At 47.2% G+C, this 14,623-nt stretch overlaps 1 protein-coding gene across 2 annotated transcripts; it reads right to left on the reverse strand.

Moving 5' to 3' along the window:
• Positions 1 to 970: 970 nt before the first annotated feature.
• Positions 971 to 9,321, reverse strand: gja8a (gap junction protein alpha 8 paralog a). 2 transcript variants are annotated; one of them, XM_077001605.1, is made up of 2 exons: positions 7,747 to 9,321; positions 971 to 3,895 (listed from the first exon to the last, which is right to left on the reverse strand). In XM_077001605.1, the coding sequence occupies exon 2, from the start codon at positions 3,878 to 3,880 to the stop codon at positions 2,093 to 2,095; it is 1,788 nt and encodes a 595-aa protein (XP_076857720.1). In that variant the 5' UTR covers positions 3,881 to 3,895; positions 7,747 to 9,321; the 3' UTR covers positions 971 to 2,092. The 2 variants fall into 2 exon arrangements, with proteins under 2 accessions (XP_076857720.1, XP_076857719.1); XM_077001604.1 differs by having other exon boundaries at positions 4,227 to 9,321.
• Positions 9,322 to 14,623: the final 5,302 nt, after the last annotated feature.

The raw sequence follows: 14,623 nt of genomic DNA on the forward strand, positions 1-14,623 counted from the left end.
AAGGTGTACATACAATGATGTGTTATTCCACGTGTTATTAAAATGTGTAATTATATTGTAATTAGTTATAGTAACAATGTTGCGATTACAAGGGTGCTGTATTGAAAAGGCAACGTTAATACAACTGTAAAACAGTCAGTGCCTCCTCTAGTTTGACCATTCAAACGTCGCCTAAACTGAACAACCCTCTCCAGCCCAGCACTTTAAACAGTCTAACAACACCTCAGCAGCGTTCACTGCCGACCAGGCGATAAAGAAGCTGAAGGAACTCAGGAAGATGCCAAAGACTCGACACTAGATGGCGCTCAGCCACACGTACTGAACATCTGTGCTGACTACTGTACGTTTTGGGGTTTGAGAAAGGCGATATATAAATGTGATATATGACAACAATAATGAAAAAATTAACAATAATAATATTATTAACAATAATGGTTCTATCATCAATGTGTAAATCAATGATGTGAATTTTTATTCATAGGTTAAAACATAAAAACGTGTGTAATGCAAACCATTACAGGACTTAGTTTTTTTGCCCCTTGCGTTGTTTTGTGCAATGACTCAAAATATAAGCATGTGACATGTTTGTAGTACAGTACGTGACTTGTAGTACAGTACAGACTATGATAATATGATTGGTAGGGGCTGGATTAAGTCTGAAATTAGGGTTAAAACTAAACTCACCAGATAGCAGATTATGAGGACCAGACTTGGGTATTGCTCATAATTTAATTTATTCATATGCAGACAATTAATTCAATGGATAGTAATGTTGTTTGACTTGATGTATAATTTACCATAAAATCCTCTTCTGGTTCAACAGTCAATTTACAGCTATAGGCTCATACCATGTTGTGGCGTTCTGTTAGTCATCGATAAATCATCCAAAATCAGAAAATACATCAGGTAAACACGTTTCTTTTTATTAGTGACATGGTTAATCTGATGTAGGGTACTGTGTATATAAATAATAAACAAACAAACACATAAAAAAGTTCGATTGTTTTTACTAGTCCTACTTGAACCTTATTAGCATGTGAATGTTTTCTGGCCACTAGAGGCCGCTCGTATGACACGTTAGGATTCATTGTATGTGCAGAAATGAAGGATACAATTACCAGAAAATCAGATACGTAGGTTTTCTTACTATACAAATTAATATTTAGTGAAGGATATTTGGTAATGACACAAAGAATATTAAAACAAACAAACCCAAGATATGAAAACCCATTTGTAGTCACGGCTTATGCAAAAGAGATGGATGAAGGATGGATGAAGGTACTGAATGTACTGATAGTAAACAAAAGCGCCGAGTCTGGTTACTTGATTACATGGCAATAGACACAAAGCCCTGATGATTTCATTTGCAAGTGACTCTGGGTAGAGACTGTACTTAAAAAAATTACCTAACGACTCAAAGGTTAACAAGTGGCATTAACAAACAGCATTTACAATTGTTGAGTTCAGATGTTGCTTCTAGTTATGAATATGAATAAATGAAAACTTTCTTTACAAATACAAAATACTTGCTTAATAGAAACTGGAAACTGAAATAGGTATTTAAAATTTATTTTAAGGTTGCCAAGTAAATTCTGCAAAATAACATTTTAACTATGTATAGTATGCGGTTGTTCAGTGGTGAGAGAGGAATGTTTATTGTCTGCAGAGGAACAATCCCTGTGCTGACAGGACATTATCTTTATCGTCATGGCAGCTTTGTTTACACTAGCAGAAAGTGGCGGTTTCGTCTGGATATACTGGCAGCACAATTTCGGGGGGAAAGAATAAAATAATAACTTAGTGAATGTCCAAGCCAAGAACATCAAGCAATAAAAACCAGCTCCGTGTGTTCTTTTCATAAGGGAAATAAAAACAAAAGACAAAATGTAAACACAATTTAATGAGAGTTGTGTGTGTACGCATAGTGTGTGATTTTCCTCTTTACACGAACTGCTTTTCTCTTCATTTCAACAGATAAAGATAGTAGAATGACTATTTTAATTGCGGTTTCAGAAATTTGTAGCGCTACAAAGAACTGCATGTAATACTCTTTTTTCTATTTTCCTTGCTTGATGTCATTGGCTATTTGTACTTATACTGTGAGATCGTTTGACCTGGCTCTGCTGCCTCCTTTACTAAGGCAACTCGGACATCTTGTTTCTTCCTGCATCTCTTTCGCCTCCTGTTTCAATGGTAACAGTGGTACTACGGTTACCTCCTGAACTTCTAGCTTCTCCACACTAGCCTCAAGTTCTGCACTTTCCTCCAGTATTGCACTTGCAGCCTTTTCTGAACCATCTAACCCATCAGAACCGTCGACGTACTCTGGATTAACCTTGCTGAATGCATTTTCCTCCTGCATAGTCACATTATCAGCTAAAACGTCCAGCTCTCCTGTACACACCACAGTTTCTGTGTCTTCACCTTGTAGTATTTCTGACCCCTGGAGCTCCTCATCTGCACCCTCCTCCTCCTCTCTGTGTTCTACCTCCAGTACAGGTTCCTTCTTCCCTGATTGTTCTACCTCGCTTCCAAGTTCCTCTTCTTCCAAAGCTGCAGCGTTTGTCTTCTTCTCCACCATGTGAGGCAAGGCCCATACTTCTCCTGTCCCTTCGGCCTCTAATGTAAGCTCCTCGGCCTCAAAAAGCTCCTCGGTTACTGACTTTTCCACCGAAGACTCTTCAGATTTATCCTCCTCAGATGATCTACGCTGCCTTGACCCAATCTCGGTATCAGAATTTTCATACATCACTGACTCTATCATCATGATCTTAAAACTGTCCACTTCATCTCTCCCTCTATGCCTCTCGTCCTGTGGCACATCACACATCTGCGAGACCTCAATGACAGAAGGCAACACCTCTTTACAGATGACCACCTCCTCCGCAGGGGGCGCTGTGGCCAACGCTGCATCCCGCACCAGTGTCTCCTGCACTCTTTTCTGCCCCACCTCCATCTGAGAAGGTGTGGGCAGCTGGGCTTCCTCCAAATCCGCCTCGGCCAGTGGGTAGACGTGTGCCACCTCTTCCATCTTCATGTCCTCCTCCAGGGACCTGTAACCTTTGGCCTTCTGGAGGGGAGGAGTGAGGAGAAATGGCAGGCTCCTTGCGACAGGACAGTGGGCCTCAGCCAAAGCTGGAACAGGCTTGCAGAACGTGAAGCGCGTCCTCCTCAAGCCGAGGTGGGCGATCTCCACGAAGTTGAGGAAGAGCGAGACACAGGCCACGGCCAGCATGAAGACGATGAAGACGGTCTTCTCCGTGGGCCGTGATACGAAGCAGTCCACCGTGTTGGGACATGGCCAACGGCTGCACTTGTACAACGGGAGGAGGTGAAAGCCATACAGATAATAGTGTCCCACCATGAAGCCCACCTCGAACACCACCTTGAAGAGGACGTGGCAGACGTAGGTGCGTAGCAGAGCGCCCTCGAGGCGGAACTTTTTGATCCTCTTGGTGCTGATCTCCTTCCGATGCTGGACAGAAACCTGGTCCACTGCCCCAGTGAGCTGGTCCCCGTTCGGTTTCTGGCTGAGGTTAAGCTCCGCCTCCTGGCGCTCTTTGCCCTTCTCCTCCATGTGGATGCGGTGGACAGCGTGGCCGACGTAAACCAGCGAGGGCGTGGAGACAAAGATGATCTGCAGCACCCACAGACGGACGTGTGAGATGGGGAAGGCCTCGTCATAGCACACGTTCTCACAGCCGGGCTGTTTGGTGTTACACACGTAATCAGCCTGCTCATCGCCCCACACGAACTCGGCAGCTGTGCCCAGAATCAAGATGCGAAAGATGAACAGCACCGTGAGCCAAACACGGCCAATCACAGTCGAGTGTTCATTCACCTCCTCTAAAATGTTACCCAAGAGGCTCCAGTCACCCATGGCTGGCTCCAAGCCCTGCATCAGGACAACGAGAAAATCAAAGCTATGACAAGAGCTAGTGAAGACTGTAACAGATGTGTGGTTACATATCATAGTAATATGTTATAAACACATGCAATAATACTATAAATAAAAATTGTCAATCCCCAGATTTGTCCTTTCTCCACACTTTCTGTCAATGTGTCAGTTGTCATCATGTAACAACATCATTTCCGCACGTAACACTGTCAGGCTGTCCTGATCTACACGTGCTGAGGCTTTGACCCACCAGCAACGGCACAAAACTTTCTGATCCATCTCATAGCTGACCGTGAAACACTTGAGCACAAAAGCCACGATTGCCTACCTAACTGACCGTGACACCTCAGAGGTGGGATTGGTGGACACCTGGGTGTGGTGGCGGCTGTGGTGAGGTTCTGCACCGTCTCTCCTTCAGCTTCTCCACGCTGCCAAGGGCACAGAGGGAACCGCGCCTGTCCCGGTCACCCAGCCTAAAGTCGGAGTACTTATCGCCCCACTGAGCAGACGTGAGTGGATTGGCTCTGATGGCTGCTTTTCAGCTATCCCTAACCATAAGCTTCCAGCCAGACATCCTTTATGCACTAGACCATGTGAGGTGACGCAGGTCACAATAGGCTGGACAGAACCACGGACCTGTTAGCCCACAGGGCTGAGCCCATGGGTCAGATTAACTAGTTCCAGCAGGAAGAGCTACTTCATTATTGTGAATTTGAAGATCAAGTGTTCACTTCAAAATGCAAATGCATTGTGCACCATGCTGATATATGTATAGAAAATGAATGGTGATTGTCTGACTGACTGACTTACTGATGAATTGATTGTCTGATGGATTTATTAATTGACTCATTCATTCATTCGGACCAAAATATCACTTAGTCTTACTAAAGGCTACCTTCAAATCCAAAGGCCTGGTAGCAAAAATTTGCAAGTAATAATGTAGTTAGACACTCGCCCACAGGAAAGCAGGGTGTTAGAGGTGAAGTTAATGGCGAGCTGATAAAGAAGGAAGTGTGGCATATTTATGACATGTGAAAGGAAGTTCAGGCATAGAACTACACAAGACACACACACACACACAAGTTCTAGCATTATCCTGTGCTGGGAATCTTGTATTTTTAAAATAATTTAGGCAGGCACACACTAACACTCAGAAGGAAAGTGTACACAGTGAAATCCTCACCCAGTCTGAAACCAGAAATTACAAGCAGTGCAGTACATGGGGTACCATAGCCTGCAGAGAAGACTAGAAACCGTAGAGTTAGGGTTAAGGTTTGAATTATCTCATTTATTTGGTCTTTTTAGTCTCATTTCTCCCTTCACAGACATTTGTACTCCAGTTGTCAGTAAAACAGATAAACTGAACACTGATTCTGGCACTGGTGTTCTGCCAAAAGAACACATGGATTCACTTTCACACAACAGTGAAGAAAATCAGAGTGAATTTAGATTCAGTGGGAACTGCTGACAGCCTAATGCTGAATTCATTTACCAATCACACTAACCCTAGCCTTTACCAATCACACTAACCACTGTGCCACATGGGCTCTTAAATTATGCATAGTGCTCTCAACTTGCTTTTAGGCTTCATTCACTCAAGCACATTTTTAGATTACAACACTCTCTTCTGATCCAATCAGACAGAGACACATCTCAAGATAATCATCCAATCAGGACTCTTTCCTGATTAACAGCCTACACATCCAATCAGTATTGGGTCTACCTCCTTCCCATCAGCCCCCAGCCCTATTTCAGGGAGGGAAACACTCCACGCAGTAACACTCTTCTGAAGAAGCAGTTGCACTGTGAAATGTCAGGACTTCAATACTATTCCAAGATTAACTCTATACAGCAAAACATTTGCTCCTTGGATCAAGAAAAACCTCTCTTCTCTGAGAGAAGAACCTTTTTACAGGATCTGTTTTTAACCTTTTTTAAAAAGAAAATCAATTAAGTTTTGGGGGGTTGGACCTCAAAAACCTCAGCTTTTACTATTCCACAGGATTACCAAACTTAAAAAGGATTTAAATCCAGCGTGGGAAACTGCCTTAAAGCTCATCCAGGAACACGGGATCAAAAGGACACCAGTTGGTAAACAGTAAGTGAGAGGCTTTTTGGGTACTTACACCCTTGAGATGGCCACCTGGCAAAATAGGATTTGCTGTTTTAGAGACTCTGGACTCTAAGGAGGTAGACCCCACACCTGCTCATGCTTCACACACGGCACAACCCCACATCTTACAGATCAACAGGAGCTCCTGGGCAAAGGCCTCACCTTTATTCCAACCCCACAGAGGATGTGGCACTGGGGCAACTCTGGGAGGACATCTATGCTTAACAGACGACTCAAATTACTAGACTACTTCGATTACACACAGAACACAAACTTTACTCAGTTCACTAATAAATCTAGATGGACACCACAGGATCACCATTTCCTCACCAATCAAAATTCATCCGCAAGAACTATTGGATGGGGAGGCTGGACTTGCACATCACAACAGTTACAGATCATCTTACACAACCACAGAGGGGGGCCTTACAGCAGCTTAGACAAAATTCAGAAATCATAATCAAACCAGCAGACAAAGGCTCCTCAATAGTTATTATGGACAAACCGTATCTGTTTGAAGCTAACCGGCAATTAAATAAGACCTACAGGAACAAGGCTACATTAATCATTCACAAAAGCTATTTCTAATTGGTCCTAACCCACCCAGAACACGCCGCTTCGATTTACTGCCTAAAATTCATAAAGACCCAAAAGCATGGATGATACCTTTTGAGATAACCCAGGGCCGCCCCATTGTTTCAGACTGTGGGAGTGAGTCCCATGACAGCGGGTTTGGAAAATTGTCTATGTATGCCGCGGTACCTCAAGTACACCCGAGCTACCTTAGGGATACATATGACCGTGGGGGGGAAAAATACAAAACCTCTTTTCCACACAAAGCATTTTTATTTACAGCAGATATTGAATCTTCATATACTAACATTGATACACAATTGGGTCTGGAGGCGGTTAGATAACTATTTCTGACGCACCCAGACGCGACCGCATGGAGGGATCTTGAGCCTTTTGGAGATCAGTCTAACAAGGAATGACTTTGAATTTAACTCACAATTTTTATCTACAAATACAAAGGGACAGCCATGGGCAAAAAATTTGCACCAGCTTATGCTAATATTTATATGGCTAATTGGGAACAAACCCTCCAAAAACTCAAACAAGATGTTTATTTCAGATATCTCAATGACATTTTTGGGGTCTGGTCCCATGGTCAGGAAATGTTCAACCACTTCATCAGCACAGCCAATAATCACCACAGTACAATAAATCTCAAGGCCCAGCTACACACCGAACAGATAGATTTTTTTTTTTTTATACGACAGTTTTCTTTACAGCCACACAACTTTACAATAGAATCTTGAATACAAAAGTATTCTATAAGCCAACAGACACTCATTGCCTATTACACAAACGTAGCTTTCATCCCAAACACACCTTTAGGGGACTGATTAAATCACAACTTATCAGGTTCCATAGACTTTGTTCTTTACCTCAACACAGGGAGGAAGCAACAACTACATTATTTAGAGCTCTCCAACACAGAGGCTACTCAAAACGGTTCCTTCGTTATATAAAATCCCAAACTCTCCAATAAATCCACGCCGCCCAACCTACTGTGGGAACAGACCCCCAGGTGATCCTGCCATTTATCACAACTTACAATAACATGTCGCTTTCCTTGAATAGAGCTGCGAGACGAGATTTCCAGAAGGCTCAGGACCTCCATCCACCGCTGAGAGCAACACAGTTGGTTTCGGCCTACCGCAAGAATAAAAACCTTAAAGATATGCTGGTTCGCTCAAAGGTACAGACAGATCCTCCAGGAGCTCCGGACCCCGTATACGGTCATTTCAGTCAAGAACGAGTCCTCTGGACCGGATCCCAGGATCATCTCCTACCTGACATCACAATCAACACCAGGAACATAGTACATCTTATTATAGGCACACATTGTAATAAGAAATGTGGGAGAAACACAACACACTTTGCATACACGACTCAAACACCTTTATAGTATTAGGGAGAACATAAAGCTCTCACCATTAAACACAACATTTAGTTTTGGTAGACATGGTTCACCTACAGATAATGGGGTTAGGGAGCAATTTGATTTGGTCCAAGGGGCAGAGGAGGGCTAGGGAGAGATACTGGATAGAGAAGTTGGACACATACACTCATGGGGATTCAATTTAAGGACACCATCCCATTAGATAGGTTGATGGGTGAAGCACTGTAACCACCGCGTGAATAACCCAAGTGCCGGCTCGAACTGGCGCAATAAGCCGTGATGCAAGTAGTGAGGGCAAGATTAAAAGCACGCGCACAGTGGCAAAAACACCAACACAAAATGACGCGGAAAACTCAACGCGCAAAATGAAACTAAACCGTGAACGCTCGGTAGAAAATAGAAACAAAAACAACGCGGAAGACTCAACGCGTAAACTGAAACTCAACTGCAGACACTCGGGAGAAAATAGAAACAAAAATGATGCGGAAAACTCACGCATGAAAAGCAAAAGTCATCCGTAGCGAGAGGAGAGAAAAAATAACAAAGGCAACTCAAAAGACGCGGAAAAAACTCGTCGCGTAAAAACGAAACCTTCCCAAAATAAATGAATAACAGATAGGAAGAGAAACAGATGGAGGAAAACTTGAGATAGGCCAGGTAGCGGCGCAGGAGATAGTAACTCGAATAAGTGACAGGATTAGCAAGAGAAACGAGAGAGAGAGGAAGGTGGCGAGACACCTCACAACACAGCATAACGGCAGAGAAAGCATAGAAGGGCTGAAGTCGCACCGGCATGACCAAAACAGCAGGTGAAACGGATCACTGCTGATTGCGTCGATTCAGTCTAGGGGTGAATCGGGTGCCTCTTGTGGAGGTAGAAGGCGTAGCATCCGAGCCAGCCCTGACACTACCTACCTATCTACCTACCTTTTTTTGTGTTTACAATTTTTATTACTGATTGTATCATTTGGTGATTTGTCTTTGAGTTTGAGCACTTACAACTTTGGCACTTAAGAGTCCACCGGGATTCCTTATCTGTCTATCCCATGTTCCCTGGGATCACCAGGGGGTTTGTCCTGACCTGAGGGAGAAAAGGGAGGGAGGGTTTGTGTGTACAGGTGTGTGTGTGTGTGTGTGTGTTACTTACCTTCACTGGGGGTGAAATAAGGGGTCCTCCACTGGGGGACTTGAACCGTTGACCTTCAGCCCAGGGATCTGAGTGGTGTCCCAACACTCTATCTGGTGGCCTATCTAGGGACCGATGTAGTCTAGTAGTCTAGCCTTTTTTCCCCTTCCCTTCGGTCTAGAACCGGACTCCAGCAAGTCTTCAACCCAGAAAGTGTTCTACATATCCACATATAGAGATCCATATCTAATCCGAACCACTACAAACCAACCCCCCCCCCCAACCTTAACCCTATCTCCACCCCTACCCCAAACATAACCGTTTGCATCTTGGACCCCCCAAACCATGGTCCCCTTTCCCTGCATTACTAACCTTAACCCTAACCATACCCTAAACCTAACCCCTGTGGCCCGGGCCCTTCGACTCCATCTGTTGGGGCCCAAGGCCCCAAAACCCTAACCGCCTTTATCCCTGTCCCCTAACCCTAACCTTAACCCTAATCCTAAGCATAACCGCCCTTATCCCTGTCCCCTAACCCTAACCGTAACCCTAAACCTAACCAAGGTCCCCTCTTCCTTTCTATTGGAGCTTTTATTTTTACTCCACCCTAATACTAACCATCTCTCCCAACCCACCTTCTCCTGGGCCCCAATGTATACGACCAACACCAGCTATTGATTCTCTTTATCTTATCATCTTTTTACATAGTCCAAAAACCTAACCTCAACCCCTATAGCCTACAGACCCCTACCTTACCCTAACCTATTTGTCACTGATAGGCCCTCATAGTCAGTGCTTAAACACAGTCATAGAGCTCCACTCCCAGGAACCCATAATTCAATGGCTTCCTTTCCTTAAGCATTTTTAACAGATTAGTGAGCCTGTGCATGTATGGTTATTACACCAAATTTTAAACCTTTACTTTTAATCCTAACCTTTACCAGTCACACTAACCCTAGGCTTTACCAATCACACTAACCCTAACCCTAGCCTTTACCAGTCACATTAACCCTAACATTTACCAGTCACATTAACCCTAACCCTAGCCTTTACCAGTCACACTGAGTGGGTGAACCTTCTTGAATACAGAATCTTCAATCAGATTTCAAGAAGAAACAAATAATTGATCAGTGAAATTATCTCTTCTCCTTCACACTTTCAGCACTTAACAATAAAAATAACGTTTCTACATTTTTCAACATTATTTAATATGAAATAGTATATTTTTAGAACAAGGACACGGTGAGGCATTTTGAACACATACATGCTCAGAAAGAGAGGAAGAGAGAAAGAGAGAGAGAGGAAGAGAGAAAGAGACCTAGCGGTTGTCTATTATTTGTGAAGACTTTCCATTTGGCATCCAGCTCTCCTTCAGCTGAGACATAAAACACACAACTACTGGCAGAAGCCTTTCAGACACGGCCATGGTTTATTTGAAGAAAGGCATTGTTTAACTAGTATCTAAACTCCAACGACACTGCTTGTGAAACAATGTTGTTGGGGAAAACCTTGTTGTGAATTTAGACAAGAAGGAAAAAGGAAAAAAAAACCCTTCAATTTGTCTGGCAGTCGATGGGCAACATTTAACACAGACAGAACGTTTACACTGAGCTACACAATTAATTTCCCCTCTGAACAGCACCACCCTGTACACACCAAGAGACCACTCCGTACATCAGCACCAAGCATCACTGTACAAGCAACAGCACAACAGGCTGCAAACATCTCAGAACAATGTGCCCTGGCAAGGATGTGGGGCTCCTGGGTACAGGGTCACCAGACCTGAGGGCAAAAGGCCTCTGCTTGGACAACAAGTCTCAATCTTTGCCATCTTCTATTAGGACCACGTGCTGTTGAGCTTTCGGTCATTATGGAGCAAGTGAGCCCTGCCCATGCACTACACACTTTACACTGAAGGCCCAGTAGCTAAAATCAAATTAGCCACTGAATGACAAATAAATGTATGGTAATAGGCATTTATTTAAACAAGTAAATAACTGTACTAAACTGTGACGGGCAGGTGTGAGCAACAAAAAGGAAGCGATCACGCCAAGTCTCAGGGAAAAAGGGTGGTTTAATATAAAGTGTGCAAACCTAAAACCCATGCAATAGATCCGAATTAAGGATATAATGACCAGCGGTCAACTGGTACAAAGACAAGACATATATAGACAGACAAACGACCATCAGGTGGGAACGGATCACGGGCTCCGCCCACCTGAGGGGCGTACACGACGTCACAAAACAACAACAACACAGCCGCTGTGGACGGAGGCGGCCGGTAGGGGGCCGCCTCACCGTGACAGACCCCCCCACCAAGCCGCACTCCCCTCCACAGGGTGTGTGGCACACAGCGGCTGCACAACAACACGAAGGGGCAGGAAGGCAAGGACAGGCAGGGACACACCTCCTGCAGTCCACGAGCTGAAACACAAAACACATAAAACATTACTCAGCTCACCTCCCCGGGCGGGACCCTGGACCGACCGGGCCGTTAACAACACATAACCACGCCCCAGTCGGTCACAGGGCCCTCACGCCCTAACCGGCGTTTAGCCAGAGAGCCCCAAGGGTGTGCAGACGAGGAGCTACGACTCCTTTGTCGTCCTTAGTGTGTGCGTGTGTGCAGGTTACCTCCCCGAGGCGTGGCTACTTCACCTCCTGGACCTACCTCCTCCCAGAGCTGACCCCTGCCTTCTGCTAGGGGTCACCCCAGCCTCCTGGGGGAGCCAACCCCTCCCGGGGTCCCTCATCACAAGGTGGACTCCTCCACCCAACCCAGGAGCGCCAGAGACCGAGGCCCAGAGCGCCCCCGACGCGGGCTAGGGAGCAGCCCCAAGGGCCTCCTGGTCACCCCGGGCAGGAGGGAGGATCTCCATCCCCAGCAGGAGCTTTTCAGACCGGAGCCCCATGGTCCCCAAACATCCGGGGGCCCCAGCCCTCTAGGGAGGGGCTCTTCACGACCGGGCTCCGGTCACCCCACAACACAAGGGGGCTCCTGCCAGGTGGAGACCCCCACAAGGTCCAGGAACACCACGACACCGCCAAGGGGAAGCACCTGCACAGAAACAGCACTCACACACACACACACACACACACCCCAACACCAACATAGAACACAAACGCGCCCTACCCTATTCAGGGCCTCCCTCGGGAGAGACGCCCTCCGTGCCACACCCCATGGCACGGGACCACAGCCGGTCCCCCCCCAAACACACATTTAAGGGGAGGAGCATGTGTGGAATTACATTTAACAGTTGACATCACGCTAGGACAAAACACACACGCAAATACTAGACAAACAAAAAACGGTGTACAAACAGACAGACGGAACCCATTACATGCGCGCTCTGCTTACACACACACACAGTGACGCGCGCCGCTCAGAGCCGCAGTCGCTCCCCACATTAAACACACGACACACGGGGAGCGAGGCGACAGTGACGAGCGGCAACCGCGTCACACATAAAACATTCAACATAGAACAGAACGAGCACGCACACTGGTCCACACGTCCGTCACCCGTACACACATACAAAACACACACGAGAGTCCACCAGGCAGACACCCTGGTGTTCGCCGTGCCACATACACACAAGCGCACGGCGAAACTCCCGCAACATACAACGGACACGAAGAGCTGTCTCAGGGCAGACTGCCCTGGTCCTCGCCGTGCTACACACACACACACACACAAAACACAAAAGCACGGCGGAGCTCTTCAAACAAAACACCACGCAGACAAACACTTACCACGAGACATGACCACGAACGAAGGAGAAAGAAAAAGAGACTCGGCGGCTTCCGAAGGGTGGCTGGTCATTCTGTGACGGGCAGGTGTGAGCAACAAAAAGGAAGCGATCACGCCAAGTCTCAGGGAAAAAGGGTGGTTTAATATAAAGTGTGCAAACCTAAAACCTGTGCAATAGATCCAAATTAAGGATATAATGACCAGCGGTCAACTGGTACAAAGACAAGACATATATAGGCAAACAAATGACCCTCAGGTGAGACGGATCACGGGCTCCGCCCACCTGAGGGACGCACATGACGTCACCAGACAACAACAACAACAGCCGCTGTGGACGGAGGCGGCCGGTAGGGGGCCGCCTCACCGTGACAGACCCCCCCACCAAGCCGCACTCCCCTCCACTGGGTGTGTGGCACACAGCGGCTGCACACAAAACATGAAGGGGCAGGAAGGCAGAGACAGGCAGGAACACAAAACGTCCGGGAGCTGAAACATAAAACACAAAACATTAGGCAGCTCACCTCCCCGGGCGGGACCCTGGACCGACCGGGCCGTTAACAACACAAAACCACGCCCCAGTCGGTCACAAGGCCCTCACGCCCTAACCGGCATTCAGCCGGTAAGCCCCACGGGTGTGAGGGCGAGGGGCTACGGCTCCTCTCTCGTCCCTCAAGTGTGTGTGGGTGTGCAGGCTACCTCTCCAAGGCGTGGCTACTTCACCTCCTGGACCTACCTCCTCCCAGAGCTGACCCCTGCCTTCTGCTAGGGGTCACCCCAGCCTCCTGGGGAGCCAACCCCTCCCGGGGCCTCTCATCTCAAGGTGGACTCCTCCACCCAACCCAGGAGCGCCAGAGACCGAGGCCCAGAGCACCCCCGACGCGGGCTAGGGAGCAGCCCCAAGGGCCTCCTGGTCACCCCGGGCAGGAGGGAGGATCTCCATCCCCAGCAGGAGCTTTTCAGACCGGAGCCCCATGGTCCCCAAACATCCGGGGGCCCCAGCCCTCTAGGGAGGGGCTCTTCACGACCGGGCTCCGGTCACCCCACAACACAAGGGGACTCCTGCCAGGTGGAGACCCCCACAAGGTCCAGGAACACTGCCAAGGAGAAGCACCTGCACAAAGAACACACCCTCACACACACACACACACAAACGCGCCTTACCCTATTCAGGGCCTCCCTTGGGAGAGACGCCCTCCGTGCCACACCCCATGGCACGGGACCACAGCCGGTCCCCCCCCAAACACACATTCAGGGGGAGGAGCATGCGTGGAATTACACGCAAACATTAGACAACACGCTAGGACACAACACACACGCAAAGACTAGACAAACAAATCAAAAAACGGCGTACACACAAACAGATGGGACCCACAAACGTGCGCTCTACATAAACAGACAGTGACGCGCCGCTCACGTTCGCAGTCGCTCCCCACATGAAACACAAGACAACACGGGGAGCGAGGTGACTGTGAGGAGTGGCACCAGCGTCACACACAGAACATGTAACATAACACAACGAGCGCGCATACCGATCGACACGTCCGTTCACGCATACACACATTCACAACAACACGAAGAGTTATCGCCAGGAAGACATTCCTGGTCTTCGCCGTGCCACGGACACAACACGAAAACACGGCGGAACTCTTCACACACACTGACAACAGACCCGAAGAGCTTTCTCAGGGCAGACTGCCCTGGTCCTCGCCGTGCTACACACACACACACAAAACACAAAAGCACGGCGGAGCTCTTCAAACAAAACACTA

The sequence above is a fragment of the Brachyhypopomus gauderio genome, chromosome 4 (assembly GCF_052324685.1).
Source record: "Brachyhypopomus gauderio isolate BG-103 chromosome 4, BGAUD_0.2, whole genome shotgun sequence".
NCBI classification, from domain to species: Eukaryota; Metazoa; Chordata; class Actinopteri; order Gymnotiformes; family Hypopomidae; genus Brachyhypopomus; species Brachyhypopomus gauderio.